This window comes from Hemitrygon akajei, chromosome 29, assembly GCF_048418815.1.
Source record: "Hemitrygon akajei chromosome 29, sHemAka1.3, whole genome shotgun sequence".
Classification (NCBI taxonomy): Eukaryota; Metazoa; Chordata; class Chondrichthyes; order Myliobatiformes; family Dasyatidae; genus Hemitrygon; species Hemitrygon akajei.
The window spans coordinates 43,364,171-43,384,206 of record NC_133152.1 but is presented as its reverse complement, the minus strand read 5'-3'; the positions used below and the strand labels follow the sequence as shown (position 1 = coordinate 43,384,206).

The 20,036-nt window shown below is 43.5% G+C and overlaps 1 protein-coding gene across 3 annotated transcripts in view; it reads right to left on the bottom strand.

Moving 5' to 3' along the window:
- The window catches only part of slc2a5 (solute carrier family 2 member 5), a 43,302-nt gene that overhangs the window by 16,554 nt on the left and 6,712 nt on the right, over nt 1-20,036 (bottom strand). For 2 of the 3 annotated variants that reach the window (XM_073032275.1, XM_073032273.1), the window contains exons 2-6: nt 16,598-16,706; nt 13,616-13,714; nt 7,804-7,964; nt 2,292-2,416; nt 145-297 (exon numbers count right to left, since the gene is read on the bottom strand). In XM_073032275.1, the coding sequence (XP_072888376.1) occupies nt 145-297; nt 2,292-2,416; nt 7,804-7,964; nt 13,616-13,714; nt 16,598-16,642 (583 nt within the window). In that variant the 5' untranslated portion in view covers nt 16,643-16,706. Of the gene's footprint in view, nt 1-144; nt 298-2,291; nt 2,417-7,803; nt 7,965-13,615; nt 13,715-16,597; nt 16,727-20,036 lie in introns of all 3 variants that reach the window. The other variant, XM_073032272.1, reaches the window with a different exon arrangement.

The following is a 20,036-nucleotide window of genomic DNA, read 5'->3' as shown; positions in this document are numbered from 1 at the left end:
TACTAGAAAATTTACTGAACTATTACATATATGTAGATGCTAATATAAAAATTATAAACAGAAACAGAAGTTAAACTACAAGGAAAAAACTAGAAAAGTGAAAATTCTACACTCTAATCTTTTATCACAAGATGAAAAGAATACCTTTGTCATTTGCAAGGACATTTCTTAAGCCAAATATCTGAGCAATCAGGATTCCGATGGTGATGAAGAGTTGGGGCATCACCCCAATGGCTCCTCGGAAGTTCTTTGGTGAGAGCTCGCCCAGGTACATGGGGACCACGTTGGATGAGAGGCCTAGACAAAGGAGCAGAGTCAATAGACAATTTGTACGAAGCACAGTTCCTAATTTTCATGAATGACCCGAGTTTGTTTACCAGGACTGAGAGGGAGGGGATCTTCCACCAGTTACCTTGGTCCAAAACTCTCCCCCTGCACAGTTTTTAAAACCTTCCTTAAAGCTGTGTAAGGCAAATTTAGACCATAAACCCATCTGACATAGGAACAGTATTAGGCCATTCGGCCCATTGAGTCTGCTCCACCATTCTTCCACGGCTGATTTAATTTCCCTCTCAATCCCCAATCTCCTGCCTTTTCTCCGTAAACTTTGATGCCCTTATGAATCAAGAACTTATTGACCTCACTTTAAATATCCCCAATGATTTTGGCCTCCACATGTCAATGAATTTCACAGATTCTCCCACCCTTTGGCTACAGAAATTCCTCCTCATCTCTGTTCTATTCTGAGGTTGTGCCTTCTGGGTCCTAGACTCCCCAACTATTGGAAACATCTCTCCACGTTCGCTCTGTCTAGGCCTTTCAGTATACGATAGGTTTCAATGAGATTTCCTCCTCATGGTCCTCATTGGCTTCCACGCCCCTGTAATCAGGTGCCGGTGAAAGAAGAGCTATCAACACTTCATGTTTACAGAATTAACGATTGAAGGCTATCTTGATTTATCACATGTACTGTACAGCAAAATATAGAAACAAGCAGTGAAATCCATTATTTGCATTAATTCAAATTACTGGGGATTGCGCTGTGGGCAGCCTGCAAGTGATACCACCAACACATCATGCTCACAACTCACTATTCCTAACTGTTCACCTTCGGACTGTGGGAGGAAACCACAGCGCCCAGAGGAAACCTGCACGTTCACGGGGGGAAGTACCAACACCTACAGACAGTGGCCGAATTGAACCCTGACTGGCAATAGCTGATGATGTAAAGCGTTTGCTTTAATCACTATGCTACTGTGCTGCCCCATCCACTGAGTTCCTCCTTGGCAGGGCAATTGGAGAATTATAGAGTCATAAAACACTACAGCACAGAAAATGGCCCTTCGGCCCATCCAATCTGTGACGAACTTCTATTCTGCCTAGTCTCGCCAACCTAGTCCTCCATACCCCTCCCATCCATGTACCTCCCCAAACTTCTCTTAAATGTTGAATTGAACCATGGCCAGCTTGTTCCACACTTGCACCCCCCTTTGAGTGATGAGGTTCTCCCTCATGTTTCCCTTAAATATTTCACCTTTTACTCTTAACCTATGACCTCACCCAGACTCAGTGGAAAAAAACCTCCTTGCGTTTACCGTATCTAAAGCCCTCATTCTTCTATAAACACAGGAGATTCTGCGGGTGCTGGAAATCTAGAGTAACACACACAAGATGGTGGAAGAACTCAACAGCTGATGTTTTGGGCTGAAAGTGTCTCAGCCCAAATGTTGACTGTTTATTCCTCTCCATGGAAGCTGCCTGACCTGCTGAGTTCTTCCTGCATTTTGGAGTGTGTTGCTTGTAATTTTTATACATTTTTGTATAACTTAAAACAAACATTCTCTGCCTGAATGGTGAGACCAAAAGGGGCTGAGGACGGAGGGAGAGACAGAGACAGAAACAGAGAGGGAGAGAGAGAGAGAGATTAAGGGAGGGAGGGGAAGAGAGAGGGAGAGGGAACGAGGTGAGGGAGAGAGAGAGAGAGGGAGGGGGGGAAGAGACAGAGGGGAGAGGGAATGAGGGAGAGAGGAGAGAGAGAGGGAGGGGGGAAAGAGAGAGAGAGGAGAGAGAGAGAGAGAGAGAGAGAGAGAGAGAGAGAGAGGGGAGAGAGAGGGAGGGAAGGAGAGAGGGAGAGAGGGAGAGAGGGAGAGAGGGAGAGAGGAGAGAGAGAGAGAGAGAGAGAGAGAGAGAGAGAGAGAGAGAGAGAGAGAGAGAGAGAGAGAGAGAGAGAGAGAGAGAGAGAGAGAGAGAGAGAGAGAGAGAGAGAGAGAGAGTGAGAGTTCTATACCTACCAGCACAGATTCCAATAATGATTCTGGCAAAAATTATAATTTCAAATGATTTGGATGCCTTGCTTGTTCCCATCAATATTGCTGGGATGATAGAAAAGATGTTGTTAAACAACAAGGTGCCTTTTCTGAAATTCAGAAGGAAAAGTAACAGGCTTTAAACTTCATGACATTATATAAATCTCAATAAGATAACAGCAGAACAAAACTTGAAGCAACGAAACATCTCCATATCCATACAAGACAAATCTACAATGAACCCTGCACATTATTCAAGATCATAGTGAATACTGAAAGATCCAGACAGAGTGGACATAGAGGAGATGTTTCCAATAATGGGAGAGCCTAGGATCTGGATGCAGTCTGGATCCTGCATGTAGGGTGTAAGTTGAATGAAGAGTTAAAATTGGCATGTCGCAAAGGTAATGATACAGTTGTCATGGGGGATTTCAATATGCAGGTAGACTGGGAGAATCAGAATGGTACTGGACCCCAAGAAAGGGAGTTTGTGGAGTGCCTCTGAGATGGATTCTTAGAACAGCTTGTACTGGAGCCTACCAGGGAGAAGGCAATTCTAGATTTAGTGTTGTGCAATGAACCGGATTTGATCAGGGACCTCCAGGTAAAGGAACCATTAGGAGGTAGTGACCATAATATGATATGTTTTAACCTACAATTTCAGAAGGAGAAGGGAAAATCGGATGTATCAGTATTACAGTTGAACAAAGGGAACTATGGAGCTATGAGGGAGGAGCTGGCCAAAGTTCAATGGAACAATACCCTAGCAGGGAAGACAGTGGAACAAAAATGGCAGGTATTTCTGGGAATAATGCAGAAGGTGCAGGATCAGTTCATTCCAAAGAGGAAGAAAGATCCTAAGGGGAGTAAGGGGCGGCCGTGGCTGATGAGGGAAGTAAAGGGCAGTATAAAAATAAAAGAGAAGTATAACATAGCAAAGATGAGCGGGAAACCGGAGGACTGGGAAGCTTTTAAAAAGCAACAGAAGAGAACAAAAAAGGCAATACGCCAAGAAAAAATGAGGTACGAAGGTAAACTAGCCAAGAATATAAAGGAGGATAGTAAAAGCTTCTTTAGGTATGTGAACAGCAAAAAAGCAGTTAAGACCAAAATTGGGCCATTGAAGACAGAAACGGGTGAATTTATTATGGGGAACAAGGAAATGGCAGATGAGTTGAACAGGTACTTTGGATCTGTCTTCACGAGGGAAGACACAAACAATCTCCCAGATGTAATAGTGGCCAAAGGAACTAGGGTAAAGGATGAACTGAAGGAAATTTATATTAGGCAAGAAATGGTGTTGGATAGACTGTTGAGTCTGAAGGCTGATAAGTCCCCAGGACCTGATGGTCTGCATCCCAGGGTACTTAAAGAGGTGGCTCTAGAAATCATGGACACATTGGTAATCATTTACCAATGTTCTATAGATTCAGGAACAGTTCCTGCTGATTGGACAGTGGCTAATACTGTCCCACTTTTCAAGAAAGGAGGGAGAGAGAAAATGGGGAATTATAGACCGGTTAGCCTGACGTCAGTGGTGGGAAAGATGCTGGAGTCAATTATAAAAGAGGAAATTATGACACATTTGGATAGCAGTAGAAGGATCAGTCCGAGTCAGCATGGATTTATGAAGGGAAAATCATGCTTGACTAATCTTCTGGAGTTTTTTGCGGATGTAATTATGAAAATGGACAAGGGAGAGCCAGTGGATGTAGTGTACCTGGACTTCCAGAAAGCTTTTGATAAAGTCCCACATAGGAGATTAGTGGGCAAAATTGGGGCACATGGTATTGGGGGCAGAGTACTGACATGGATTGAAAATTGGCTGGCTGACAGGAAACAAAGAGTAGTGATTAACGGGTCCCTTTCGGAATGGCAGGCTGTGACCAGTGGGGCACCGCAAGGTTCGGTGCTGGGACCACAGCTGTTTACAATATACATTAATGATTTAGATGAAGGGATTAAAAGTAACATTAGCAAATTTGCTGATGACACAAAGCTGGGTGGCAGTGTGAAATGTCAGGAGGATGTTATGAGAATGCAGGGTGACTTGGACAGGTTGGGTGAGTGGGCAAATGTATGGCAGATGCAGTTTAATGTGGATAAATGTGAGGTTATCCACTTTGGTGGCAAGAACAGGAAGGCAGATTACTATCTAAATGGAGTCAAGTTAGGAAAAGGGGAAGTACAACGAGATCTAGGTGTTCTTGTACATCAGTCAATGAAAGCAAGCATGCAGGCAAAGCAGGCAGTGAAGAAAGCTAATGGCATGCTGGCTTTTATAACAAGAGGAATTGAGTATAGGAGTAAAGAGGTCCTTCTGCAGCTGTACAGGGCCCTGGTGAGACCCCACCTGGAGAACCTTTTGTGTGCAGTTTTGGTCTCCAAATTCGAGAAAGGACATTCTTGCTATTGAGGGAGTGCAGCATAGGTTCACAAAGTTAATTCCCGGAATGGCGGGACTGTCATATGTTGGAAGATTGGAGCGACTGGGCTTGTATACACTGGAATTTAGAAGGATGAGAGGGGATCTGATTGAAACATAAGATTATTAAGGGATTGGACACACTGGAGGCAGGAAGCATGTTCTCGCTGATGGGTGAGTCCAGAACTAGAGGCCACAGTTTAAGAATAAGGGGTAGGCCATTTAGAACAGAGATGCAGAAAAACTTTTTCACCCAGAGAGTGGTGGATATGTGGAATGCTCTGCCCCAGAAGGCAGTGGAGGCCAAGTCTCTGGATGCATTCAAGAGAGAGTTAGATAGAGCTCTTATAGATAGTGGGGTCAAGGGATATGGGGAGAGGGCAGAAACGGGGTACTGATTGTGTATGATCAGCCATGATCACAGTGAATGGCGGTGCTGGCTAGAAGGGCCAAATGGCCTACTCCTGCACCTACTGTCTATTGTCTATTGACCAGAGGGCACAGCCTCAGAGTAGAAGAACGTCTTTTTAGAACAGAGGTGAGGAGGAACTTCTTTAGCTTGAGGGTGTTGAATCTATAGGAATCATTGCTGCGGACGGCTGTGGAGACCAATTGTCAGGTATATTTAAAGCGGAGGTTGATAGGCTCTTGATTAGTAATAAGTACAAAGAAAATGCAGTGCAGAACAACAGTAAGTGTAAAGTCATGACAAGATAGATTTTGAGGCCATAATCTATCTTTTTGTATGAGAAGACCATTCAGTAATCTTATCATAGGTGTCCTTGTGCCTGGCCATATGTGGTTTCAGGCTTTTTTGGGGCTTTTGGGGAGCTTTTTGAAAGGAGAACCAGCTGAAGTTGAAGTTGAATGCTTTTTTAAAATTCCAGCTGTGGTTAAGGCTTACTGCAGAAAGTTGTGAACTCCGTCAGCTTCCCCACCATCGAGGACATCTTCAAAAGGCGATGCCTCAAAAGGTGGCATCCATCATTGAGGACCCCATCACCCAGGACCCTCTGCTCATTACTGCCATCTGAGGGGAGGTACAGAAGCCTAAAGACACACACTCAGTATTTAGGAACAGCTTCTTTTCCTCCACCATCAGGTTTCTGAATGGTCCGTGAATTCATGAACACTACCTCACTATTTTTACACTACTTATTCAATTCTTATAAATACTGTACATATATTTTTCACTGTATAGAATATTTTATGTATGAGATATATTATATAGTATATTTTATCCATGAAATACAGAATACTATGAATAGTCTATCTGATGTATAAAATGTACTCTATATACAGTATGGGGTTTATGGGGTGTCCAGGGAGGGGTTGCAGCTCTGGGAAGAGGCTTGTCATGTCTACTTCAGGACAGCTCACTCACCTTTGCTCCCCACCGGACACTCAGCTCTCACCTGTGGCTCCGAGTAGCTGTTTACATGTGACAGCAGCCACACCCTGTAAACCGCTTTGCTAGGCGGGCTAAACCGGGAGAGGGTAGCCGACAGCCGAAAACCCTGGTGAGACTGGGACATGTCTGTCCTAGCATAACTAATCAGCACCTATGGACTGGGCAAATGAGATTTACAGTGAGATTCAACAGCCAAAACGGTGGTTTTGAAACGCTTTGTGGTGATCGAAGGGCAGGACGAGGCATAGAGCAAGTCATGGTCATCCATTGCAACAAAGGGAGACCCCAGTTTCTGACGACTACTCGTAAGACCAGACACTGACCTCTGAGGTTGAGAGAGTGGAGCTGCCCATGTGCAATGGTTTTTCCACTAAAAACTCTCCTGCACGGCTCTCCTGTCATAAGAACATAAGAAATAGGAGCAGGAGTCGGCCACCTGGCCCATCGAGCCTGCTCCGCCATTCAATAAGATCATGGCTGATCTGGCCATGGACTCATCTCCAACTTCCTGCCTTTCCCCCATAACTCTTAATTCCCCTACTATGCAAAAATCTATCCAACCTTGTCTTAGATATATTTACTGAGGCAGCCTCCACTGCTTCATTGGGCAGGGAATTCCACAGATTCACCACTCTCTGTTCCTCCTCATCTCCGTCCTCAATCTACTCCCCTGCATCTTGAGGCTATGTCCCATAGTTCTAGTCTCACCTACCAGTGGAAACAATTTTTCTTCCTCTATCTTATTTATCCCTTTCATAATTTTACATGTTTCTATAAGATCTCCTCTCATTCTTCTGAACTCCAGCAAGTAGAGTCCTAGGCGACTCAATCTTTCCTCATAATCTGACCCCTTCATCTCTGGAATCAACCTGGTGAACCTCCTCTGCACCGCCTCCAAAGCCAACATATCCTTGCTCAGAACCGCGCGCAGTACTCCAGGTTGGACACAAAGGACAATCACCATTTTTACCTCTGTAAGACAACAAATTTCAAGCATACGTCAGTGATAATGAAGCTGATGCTGATTGGGATTCTGATGATACATTCCTGCAGATGGTCACTTCACTGAAAGCCGTCAGTCAGATGACTCTCTTATGGATTCTGTGGTGGCGGTGAGGGTGATGACAGGAAACCGATGCGGGAGAGATTTTAAAGGGGAAAAGACATTGCACTGGTGTAGTTCCACTGTCTTGACCTCACAAGTCCGGATCCAGTGGTACGAAACAAGTGTCACAAACTGGCTCTTTGTTGGCTGCAACGGGTGACCATGATGTCTTCTGTGCCTTGCCCTGCCCTTCACTCTGTATGGGGCGTTGCAGAAACGCATTCTTGGACAGTGGATCTCATTTGCCCAGTCCGCCAGAGCTGACTTCGCATGCTAGAATCGGCATGTCCTTATCTCACCGGGGTACGAGGCCCACCAGCTACCCTCGCCTGGTTTAGCTCACCTGTCGAATTGGTGCACCAGGGTGTGGCCACTGTCACATGCAAACGGCTACTTGGAGCCACAGGTGAGAGCTGAGTGTCCGGTGGGGACCAAAAGTGAGCGAGCTGCCCCGGAATGGACACGACAAGCCCCCTCACCAGAAGTGCCACCCTTCCCTGGACACCCCATACACCCCAGGATTCTGTATTGGATCAGCTGATCACCATTTTCTCACCTGCCGAAATAATTCACCAGTGGGGCAACCATCAAGGAGCCGAAGAATCCTCCGAGTGGATACATGGAGACAGTGAGGGACCACAGCAACGTCTGGAAGCTACTGTCCATGTATTTCCCATATCGATCAAAGTAAGACTGGTTGTAAAACCTTTGCATGTACTGTAAGACAAGAAATTGTTAAAGAACATCCAGTCCATTCAACTTTAATAAACACAAGAGTGTTTCTTATGGAAAAATGATGTCCAAAGATGTACCGGTTGGTAGGTTAATTGGTCATTGTAAAGTGTCCCGTGATTGGGTAAGGTGAAATCAGGGGCTGCTTCGCGGCGTGACTGGAAGGACCGGAAAGGCCTATCCACACCGTATCTCAGGGGTCACCGCGGCGTGGCTGGAAGGACCGGAAGGGCCTAACCACACCGTATCTCAGGGGTCACCGCGGCGTGGCTGGAAGAACCGGAAGGGCCTATCCATACCGTATCTCAGGGGTCACCGTGGCGTGACTGGAAGGACCGGAAGGGCCTATCCACACCGTATCTCAGGGTCGCTTCGCGGTGTGGCTGGAAGGACTGGAAGGGCCTATCCACACCGTATCTCAGGGGTCACCGCGGCGTGGCTGGAAGGACCGGAAGGGCCTATCCACACCGTATCTCAGGGTCGCTTCGCGGTGTGGCTGGAAGGACCGGAAGGGCCTATCCACACCGTATCTCAGGGGTCACCGTGGCGTGACTGGAAGGACCGGAAGGGCCTATCCACACCGTATCTCAGGGTCGCTTCGCGGTGTGGCTGGAAGGACCGGAAGGGCCTATCCACACCGTATCTCAGGGTTGCTTCGCGATGTGGCTGGAAGGACCGGAAGGGCCTATCCACACCGTATCTCAGGGGTCACCGCAGTGTGGCTGGAAGGACTGGAAGGGCCTATCCACACCGTATCTCAGGGGTCACCGCGGCGTGGCTGGAAGGACCGGAAGGGCCTATCCACACCGTATCTCAGGGGTCACCGCGGTGTGGCTGGAAGGACTGGAAGGGCCTATCCATGTAGTATCTCACAGAGCGATTTGTTTTCCTTCGTTCTACTTACATCTGCTAAATAGAATTCTTGGGCTTAGAGAGGAGCTGGTCTACCATTCTTATCAGATGATGACAAATCATATCCTTTGCAGAAACAGATGAATTAGGGGAGATTTGGCCTCAACACTACCCCTTCCCATTTAGTAAGATCACACAGAAAGTGGAGGAAAGGGAAAGAAGTCTTTGATGATTGGATTACACTGAAGATAAGATCAAGGCTGATCTGGCCATGGACTCAACTCCAACTACCCGTCTTTTCCAAAGAACCCTGAATCCCCTTTCTATGTAAAAGCCTATCTAACTGTGTCTTAAATATATTTAATGAGGTAATTTCCTACTGCTTCCTTGGGCAGAGAATTTCAGTATCAGTTCCTCCTGATCTCTGACCTAAATTCTGATATCCACTGAACATGGAGAATGTTTGGGTTGAAAGTGAGGACAAGGGGAACCTCCTCTGGTGTGTGCGTGGGGTGGGGCTGTGTGAAAAAGTGAGTATAGAGAGTTGGTGATGAAGCAATCGCAGTTATCTGAAACCTGGAGTAAGTAATGTGCCACTTGAAAGCAGAAGTGTTGCTCCTTGTGCTTTTGTTCAAATTCATTTCACAGGGCGGAAATGGTTAATACGAGCAGCATAGCTATAAGGTGATTGGAGGAAAGTATCGGGGATTTGTCAGAGGTACGTTCTTTACACAGAGAGTTATGGGTGCATGGGATGCCCTGCCGGGGTGATGGTAAAGGAAGATATTTTAGGAAACATAGAAACATAGAAAATAGGTGCAGGAGTAGGCCATTTGGCCCTTCGAGCCTGCACCGCCATTCAGTATGATCATGGCTGATCATCCAACTCAGAACCCTGTACCTGCTTTCTCTCCATACCCCCCGATCCCTTTAGCCACAAGGGCCATATCTAACTTCCTCTTAAATATAGCCAAAGAACCGGCCTCAACTGTTTCCTGTGGCAGAGAATTCCACAGATTCACCAGTCTCTGTGTGAAGAAGTTTTTCCTCATTTTGGTCCTAAAAGGCTTCCCCTTTATCCTTAAACTGTGACCCCTCGTTCTGGACTTCCCCAACATCGGAAACAATCTGCCTGCATCTAGCCTGTCCAATCCAATCTTCCTGCATCTAGCCTGTCCAATCCAATCTTTAAGGAACATTTAAGGAACTCTTAGTTAGGCACGTGAATGATAGAAAAATGGAGGGCTATGAGGGAGGGAAGGGTTAGATGGACTTAGAGTAGGTTATAATATTGGCAAAACATAGTGGGCTGAAGGGCCTGTACATTACTGTAGTGTCTTATGTTTATATGTTTCTGTGCCATAAAGCCTTGTTACAAAGAGAGGGCATTGCCAAATGTTACTTTCACACAAAGTGTGTTGCAACTGAACTAAAGCTCTGGGGAAGAGGTGGTTTCATGACCTGCCACCACTGAGGTTCCGTCACCATACAGCGAGCTGCTTACTGTGTACCTGTGCATGCACTTTCAACTATATTTTATTAACTTATTTGTGGTAATACTTTCATTTATGTGCTGTGTGTGATATATGTTTTGTGGTCCGGAGGAATGTTGTTTCGTTTGGTTGAATATATGTGCAGTGAGATGACAATAAATTTAAACTTGAACTTGAATTCTCATGATCTGACTCAATGATTTTTATTATACTGCTCTGCACATAGTATGAACTCCAGAGAGCAGGTTGTTTGGAAAGCATTACTGAGAGATAAGCAGGGCTTCACAATGCTGCTATATTTTATATAATATATGTGTTTAGGACTTGTATGTGCCCAGGACAAAGAAGTGGGCAGGAAAAATAGTTGCAGACACTACTGGCACTTCTTTTTCCAAAAACTCCCTTTTAGTAAGCGCTATTGGACTTCTTTAAAAAGACAATACAATCTTAAAAGTTTCTTCCTCCTGGCTTTTAATTTGATCAAGCATTCCAATATCCCCCAACACCCTCTATCTATTACCTTAAACACTTTAAACTACTTTTTACACTGGTCATTAGCACAAGAGATTCTGCAGATGCTGGAAATCCAGCAAAACACACACAAAATGCTGGAGGAACTCAGCAGGTCAGGCATCATCAATGGGGAGGAGTAATCAGGAAAGAGTCCCAATCGATCATCAGGGACTCCCACTGCCCAGGTCACGCACTCTTCTCACTGTTGTTCTCGGGAAGAAGGGATAGGAGCCTCAGGGACCCCACACCACCAGGTTCAGGAACAGTTATTACCCCTCAAACTTCAGGCTCTTGAACCAAAGGTGATAACTTCACTCAACTTCACTTGCCCCATCGTTGAAATGTTCCCACAATATAAAGGACTCACATTCAAGGACTCTTTATTTCATGTTCTTGATATATATTGCTTATTTATTTATTATTATTTTTTGTCCTTGCACAGTTTGTTGACTTTAGAACACTGGCTGAATGCCAAAGTTGGTGCGGTCTTTCCGACTATTATAGTCACTATTCTTCAGATTTATTGAGTATGCCCACAAGAAAATGAATCTCAGTGTTGTATATTGTGAAATATATGTACTTTAATAATAAATTTACTTTGAACTTTAGAACTTTAATGTCTTGACCCGAAACGTTGACTGTTTATTCCTCCCTATAGTTGCTGCCTGACCTGCTGAATTCCGCCAACATTTTGTTTTATAATACCGTTTACATTATAAATACGTGTAGGTATTTATGTACGTTTCATTCCATATCTGAACTTTAATCCTCTAACTTTATTTTTATATAATTCTTTTCTCCATATAACCGTTCAACGGTGATTTTTGTTGCATGTCGCGCTAACACACCACTGCAAATTCCAAACACGTAAATATATATGGGGAATAAAGTTGATCCTTTGATTCTTGTTATATTCTTTAGTGAATTAGTTCTTTCAGATTGAATAACGCTGGGGGATTCACTTGTGTTATATTTTGTAACTGCAAAATGTTAAAACTGATATAAAGAAAAACATGGGAATCTGGGAATGCAAGTAAATTCGCTTTGACTTTAAGTGAGGTGAGCACGTATCACATGGTAGTGCGATGACGAATACAATTAATGTGTTTTTAAATAAAACCCATAATTATTTATTTAAACAAACAAGAACACTTAATCAAACAATATATACAGTATATACAAGATCACTCAAATCTTATTGAAATATTAAATACTTGGGATTGGGATCACCCTTCCACAGGACCAGTTAAGGCTGTTGATACCATGTGATGGGTCCCACAATAACTTCAACTTTCATCCACTCAGTAACTCATGCAGTGTGGTGAACTACATATACCTGTCTGGACACGCCCCTGATGACTGCCCCTGTGGCTCCTCCCACAGACCCCTGTATAAAGGTGATGGAGGTCTGAGCCCGGCCTCTCAGTCTCCAGGATGTAGTATGGTGGTCAACTACTGCTTGTTCCTTCTTCCAGTCAATAAAAGCCGATACCTCACTTTTACGTAGCAGAGAGAGTTATTGATGGTGCATCATGCAGCTTGCAACTTAGTGAGAGCATTCATTACTGGGATGGATCCATTTGATTTTTTGCCCCCATTTATAACATCACTGCCCTGGCAAATTCCACTTGCTGTAATTAAAGTTGGGAGAGTAGATAGATGTCGTGTAAGGGATTGTCTTTGTCATTTAAGGATCAATTTGGTAGAAGTAATAAAAATACAGGTGATGAAATCTGAAGCAAAATCAGAAAATGCAGGAGGAAATCAGTCAGCTGAGTGATGGAAAGAGAAGCCAGCTAATAGTTTGAATCAGGGACACTCCCTTAGACCTGAGGGAAGAGCAGAGGTGCTCAGACAGAACTAAACAGGAGCAATGGGTAAGATAATAAAATTGCATAATGAAATCAGGATAAAACAGATTTGTAAAAATCTCTGATTGCTTCTCAAAGTAAGATATAGATTTATTAAAAGACCATAAGACATTGGAGCAGAATGAGGTCATTTGGCACATGGGGTCTGCTCCACCATTCCATCATGGATGATTTATTTTCCCTCTCAACCCTATTCTCCTATCTTCTCCCGTAACCTTTGATGCCCTTTCTAATCAAGAACCTATCAACCATGTTTTAAATATACCCAGTGACTTGGTCTCCACAGCCAGTGTAGAAACAAATTCCACAGATTCACCAGCTTCCAGCTACAGAAATTTCTAAAGGGACATCCTTCTATTCTGAGGCTGTGCTTTTTGGTCATAGACTCTCCCTCCGTAGGAAACATTCTCTCCATGTCGGGATGCACAGGAGATTTACCAGGATGCTGCCTGTATTACAGCATATTTTAGGAGGATAGGTTGAGTGAGCTGGAGCTTTTCTCTTATGAGCGAAGGACGATGAGAAGTGATAAAGGCCATCGATAGAATGGACACTCAGAGGTGGAAATGGCTACTATGAGAGGGCGTAATTTTAAAGTGATGGGAGGAAAGTATAGGGGTGGCAGAGGTAGGATTTTACACAGAGAGTGTTAGATGCATGAACGCCCTGCCCAGGGGCACTGGTAGAGACAGATACATCAGCAACATGTAAGAGACACTTCGATAGGCACAAAGATGAAAGAAGAATGGACTCTGTCGGAGGGAAGGGTGAAACTGATCTTACAGTAGGTTAAAAGATTGGCACAACATTGTGTAATGTTCTATGTTCCAGGTTCTTAATAGAATACAGTCGTCATGCAGAATCCAGCAAGCAAACATGGAAAATATAAAATCTTTGTATAACTTACCAAACTTGGAGAATTGATAACCGCGACATTATAACCATATTGGAAGGAGGATCCAAAAACAGACACTAGAGTAGCCAAAACCAGCACACTGGTCAAACGCTGTAGAATAATAAAGTCAGCCCAGCATTAAATCCCAAATTTTCTGACAGAATAATAATAAATCATAAAAAAAGTTGGCAGACAATATTGGAAGGGTCAAAGTAAATTACTTGCAGGGTTGTGTAAATTGTTTTAATTAGTTCAATTATATCAAGTTTATTATCTGAAGGACTGTACAATGTTCGAGTTTAGTCAAGTTTATTATCATTATAGGCTTACATACACAGTGTATAATTGCTGTGAAATTTAGTCACAGTCAATAAAAGTGAACATAAACTTAAATTCCTCCAAGAAGACCACAACCTTCTTGTGGTTTGAAGGTTTATGTGCCTCAATGATCCGGAGAGCTACTGTATGGGGCTTGAGTCAGGGCTCTTGTTAGAGTCACCCATGCCAAACAGGTCAGAGGGTCGGGGCCAGACTAACAGTAGTCTACCGGTCCTCCAGGTTCAGGGCTAACATCCTAGATTGGACAAAATAATTGTCACGGAGAGACCAAAGAAGAGTCCTATGTGGCCAAGGACAGACGAGATGGAGGACCTTCGTTGCTGATCTAAACACCAGCTGCATAACAGGTAATTCATTAACTCGATTTAAATTAATATTAATTATAGATTAGTTACACTGGTGCAAGATTGAGGGAGAATATTCAGATACAAATTCATATTTATTTATTACATACAATGAAATGTGTAGTTTGAAAAAAATATATAGAAATATAATATATACTATATATAGTCTCGTTGTCCACTTCATTAGGTATGTAATTATGTGGCCAGTGAATGTATGTTTGCAGCCTTTTGCTGCTGTAGCCCACCCACTTCAAGGCTTGACATGCGTGTTCTTCTGCACACCACTGTTGTAATGTGTGGTTACTTGAGCTACTGTTGCCTTCCCGTTAACTTGAACCAGTCTGGACATTCTCCTCTGACCTCGCTCATTAACAAGGTGTTTCTACCCCCAGAATGGCTGCTCACTGGATTTGTTTTTTTTTGTTTTTTGCACTATTCTCTGTAAAGTCTAGCAGGGGTTCTCAACCTTTTTTATGCCATGGGACAATACCATTAAGCAAAGGGTCCATGGATCCCAGGTTGGGAATCCCTGCTCTAGAAACTTCTGTACATGAAAATCCCAGGGGATCAGCAGTTTCAGAGATACCCAAACCACCCCATTTGGCACCATCAATGATTCCATGGTCAAAGTCAGCTAGACCACATTTCTACCCAATTCTGATGTTTGGTCTGAACAACAACTGAACCTCTTGACCATATCTGCATGCTTTTACACACTGAGTTGCTGCCTCATGATTGGCTGATTACATATTTGCATTAATGAGCAGGTGTAGCAATGTACCTAATAAAGTGGCCACTGAGTGCATTTTATATATATAGTAAATTTATTTTTTCTGTATACCATATATACGTACACATATTTATAATATGTGTATTTATTCTTGATAAAGCATATTAAAAATATATGGTCCAAGATTGTATTAATAAGCAGAATGAAATAATTTTGAGGATGTAATGCTTTCAAATTGTAATGTCTGGCTTTTGAAAGCTTTCTCTTGGTATACTGATGACTGCTGTGTTTAAATATACAAATGTATTCATATTAATTTCACTGGCATTGCCATAATTCATTGTTCAAGCCTACTTCTATGTAAACAGAGTAACCAGTTAGCAATCAGTCACCTTGGTAGGTTGGAATCAGAGAGTCTGTAATCAAATATAATTTTACAACAGCAAGCTAATTGTTATTGATTCTTCATTTCTATAATTAACTGAGTTCAATTCTCCAGACATAGTCAAAGGATTTGAACTCACATCTCTGGATCAACGGTCCCCACATTTGAACACTCATCCATTAATTTAACCACCATGTCGTGTTACACTAAGATGCAATCTTTTTTAAATCATTGCATGCCAGTTTCTGTGCTCTACCCATGGTGTACTACCTAAATCAACAATACTTACCCAATGCTGAAGGGCCTACATAGGGGAGGATGTTTCCTACAGGGGAAGAGTCTAGTACCAGAGAGCACAGCCTCAGAATAGGAGGACATCCCTTTAGAATGGAGATGAGGAGGAATTTCTGTAGCGAGAGGGTGGTGAACCTATGGAATTCATTGTCACAGACGGCGGTGGAGGCCAAGTCAATCTAACCCTTACTTTCTCCATTTGTCTTTCATCCACATGTCCTTCTAAGAGTCTCTTAAATGCTTCTAATATATCTGCCTCTGTTACCACCCCTGGAGGCACGTTTCATGCACTCTCTGTGTAAAACACTTACCTCTGACATCCCCCCTATACTTTCCTCCAATCACCTTAAAATTATGACCCCACAATTTAGCAAATTACTAAAATTACAAAGTAAGTAAATAGGGCAAAAAAGGAATATTGAGGTAGTCTTCATAGGTTCATGGACTTTTCAGAAAGCTGACAGCACAGGGGAAGAAGCTATTCCTGAATCATTGAGTATTCAAAACCTCCTGGTGTAAGTTCCCCAGTACAGGAGCCATTTATGTTTGCCCTCTGCATCGTGATTGGAAACATTATACAATATTCTTCTTTCTACATTTGCTCAAAAACAATCAAATTTCCAGAATGTTTGGGCTCTGATGAAGGGATATTGACCTGAAACATATCTCCATTGCTCTCTCTCCCCAGAGGCTGCCCGATCTGCTGAGTGTTTCCAACACATTCTATTTTTCATTCAGATTTCCAGCATACACCATGTTCTTATTTCTTTTGCAGTACAGAGATTCTGTGGGCACAGTGCTGACCACAGGCAAGGCAGAGAGGAACCGTCATCCTGCTCAGAGTGAGGAACAGAACATTGTGAACACAAGGCAAGCAATGACCAAGAGGAAATAATACTCACCCCTTTCCTTGTGCCACACTGTTGAAAGGCCTGTGGTTTCTCCATTATTTTTTGATTCTGTCGAAAACCTGGTCTTGAGAGTTGGTACCTTGCACTTTGAACATGTTATCTGGAAGAATGCATTATCACCTGTTGATATGTAAAATTGGTACCAAGCCAGCTATTAAAGTTCAAAGTTCAAAATAAAATTTATTATCAGAGTACATAAATGTCACCACATACAACCCTGAGATTCTTTTTCCTGCGGGCATACTTAGCAAATCTATAGAACAGTAACTGTAAACAGGATCAATGAACAACAAATTGTGCAAATGCAAATATAAATAAATCGCAAGAAATAACAAGCATGAAATAACAAGATAAAGAGTCCTTAAAGTGAAATCATTGGCTGTGGGAACACTAGAAATAGAATGAGTATAATTATGCTCTTTTGTTCAGGAGCCTGATGGTTGAGGGGTAGTAACTGTTCTTGAACTGGTGGTGCGAGTCCTGAGGCTCTTGTACCTTCTACCTGATGGCAGCAGTGACAAAAGAGTATGGCCTGGGTAGTGAGGATATTTGATGATGAATGCAGCTTTTCTATGGCAACATTTCATCCAGATGTGCTCAATGGTTGGGAGGGCTTTACCCGTGATGTACTGGGCCATATCCACTACCTTTTGTAGTGAATACTGGAAGATAATTCACAGCTCTGTATATACCCTTTCCACTGGCAATGAGTTACATGAAGCAAGCTGCATTTCTTCGAGTCACGGAGTTATACAAAACAGAAACAGGCCCTTTGGCCCAACTCATTCACGCCAACTTTCCAGTGCTAGCCCCAACTGCACTGACCCATATGTTTCTAGGTGTTTCTGAACAGAGATCTGTTCAAATGTTTTTTTAAGTGTTGTAATCGTAGAGTCATAGAGTTCTACAAAGAAACAAGGCCTTCAGCCCATCTAGTCCACGCTAAACTGTTGTTCTGCCCAGTCCCATTGACCCACACCTGGACCGTAGCTCTCCAAAACCCTCTTATCCATGTACTTACCCAAATTTCTCTTAAATGTTGAAATAAAATCCACACCCACCATTTCTACTGGCAGCTTGTTTCACAATCTCATCACCCTCTGAGTGAAGAAGCTCCCCCACGTGATCCCCTTAAACATTTCACCCTTCACCTCTAGTTGTAGTCTTACCCAAACACAGTGGAAAAAGCCTGCTTGCATTTGCCTTATTTATCCCTCTCATAATTTTGTACACCTCTATCAAATCCCCTCTTCATTCTCCTATGCTCCAGGGAATAAAGTCCGAACCTGTTCAGCCTTTCCCACCTTGACCACTTCCTCTAGCGGCTTGCTCCACACCCTCACCACTATGTGACAAAAACCTGCCCCTTCAGGCCTGTTCCACTCTGATCTTACTGACTGTGTAACGTTGTGAAGTTATAACCTTGTTCTGCGAGTGACCACTTTGTCAGTGGTTGTGGTGACACTGAGCTGCTGAGTTTGGGGAGTAAGTGGCCAGGCTTTGAGAAACCGAGAGTGGTTCAAAAGTTTTAATGTGCCGATACCTTTTCCTGGTAGCATTTATAAAGGAAGAGGACTGTAACAGAGAGACCGCCCCCAAATAAGTTCCACTGTGGGTGCACAGTGCCTTGGATGGTGGCACAGTGATGCAGGATCAGGTCTGTTATCATTGACACATGTCGCAAAATTTGTTGCTTTGTGGTGTCAGTATAGTGCAATACAAAAAATTACTATAAGTTACAATAATACAAAGGTAGACAAATACATAAATAGATAAATAAATAATAAATGGAGCAAAGGAGGACTAGTGAGGTGATGTTCATGGACCTTTCAGAAATCTGAGGAGAAGAAGCTGGTCCTTAAGTTCTGAGTGTGTGTCTTCAGGCTCATGTCGCTCCTCATTGATAGCGATGAGAAGAGAGCATGTCTCCGATGTTGAGGCTCCTTAACAATGGACACCGCCTTCTTGAGGCACCACCTTTTGAAGGTGTCCTCCATGGTAGAGTGACTTATGTCCATGATGGAGATGGCTGAGTCTCCAACCCTCTGCAACCTCATTCAGTCCTGTGCACAGGAGTCTTCATGCCAGGCTGAGAGTGACACCGCTCAACCACTCATAGGGCTGCTGTTTCCCTGTTCCAGTGACCCTGGTTTGATCCTGATCTTGGGTGCTGTTCATACCGAGTTTGCAAGATTTGCCATGATCACAAGAGTGCTCCAGTTTCTTCCAACATCTCAAAAATATCTGGGTTGGTAGTCTAATTGTCCATTGTAAATGGCCCCTAGTGTGTTGAGTATGTTCTGAGTGGAAGAATTGTGAGTCGAAGAGTGGACGGCAAGGTGGAGATGCGTCTCTACCAAAGGAGGGGTAAGGCACTCCTTCTATCACTATCTAGCAAGTCATCCTTGGGCAAGGAGCCCTTTTGGACCCCCCCCCCCCAATCAGGGTCACATGAAGCCATGGGACCAGGTGGTGGATGGTCACGTGAGCAGCTGGTGCATGTATCAAGTCCTGGTTATGCAACCACTGACACCAGGCAGACAATCTCTGAAGAGTATTCATAATGGCTGGGATCACCCGTCTTGTAAAGACACTGCCCAGAAGAAAGCAATGGCAAATTACTTCTGTAGAAAAATTTGCCAAAAACAATCATGGTCATGGAAAAACCATGTTCTCCCATGTCATATGTCACGGCACGTAACGGATGAGTGAAGAGAACGTGGAGAGGTTAAAATGGTTTAAAACAAGATTTGTGTATAAATGAACTTGATGTTGGTCAGCTTGGACTTGACGGGCCAGAGGGCCTGTTTCCCTTTAAGACTCTAATTTCTGGGAATTTGGGCACCGTCCATGGGCGAATGGAAAAATCCCAAAGTTGGGATCATTGTCAAGCTGTTCTACTTACAAGACTCTAACACAGGAGTGGAGTCGGGAGATGAGACAGGTAGAAGATAGATACAGGCAGACAAAAACAAAAGGCAGATGGAACCAAGGGTGCGCAGGGAAGGGTGAACGTGATGACGTACTAAACGGTGACAATACGATAAGACCATAAGACATAGGAGCAGAATTATGCCATTTGGCCCATTGTACTTTTGCCGCAAATTTAACAAATTTCACAACATTTTGGTGATATTAAACCTGATTTCCTCCACCATTCGATTATGGCTGATTTGTCATCCGTCTCAACCCCATTCACCAGTCTTCTTCCTTTGAAGCCCTGACTAATCAAGAACCTATTAAACTCTGCTCTAAATTTACCCAACGACTCGACCTCCAGAGTCATCTGTGGTAACGACAACTATGTGTAATTGATTAGCAGGAACACAGAAGCAACCAGGTCTGGGATCTGAGAGCTGTAGCAACCATTAGGAGATCAGAAAAGGAAAGATGAATGAATTATTGAAGGATGCTCATTTGTTGAATCCAT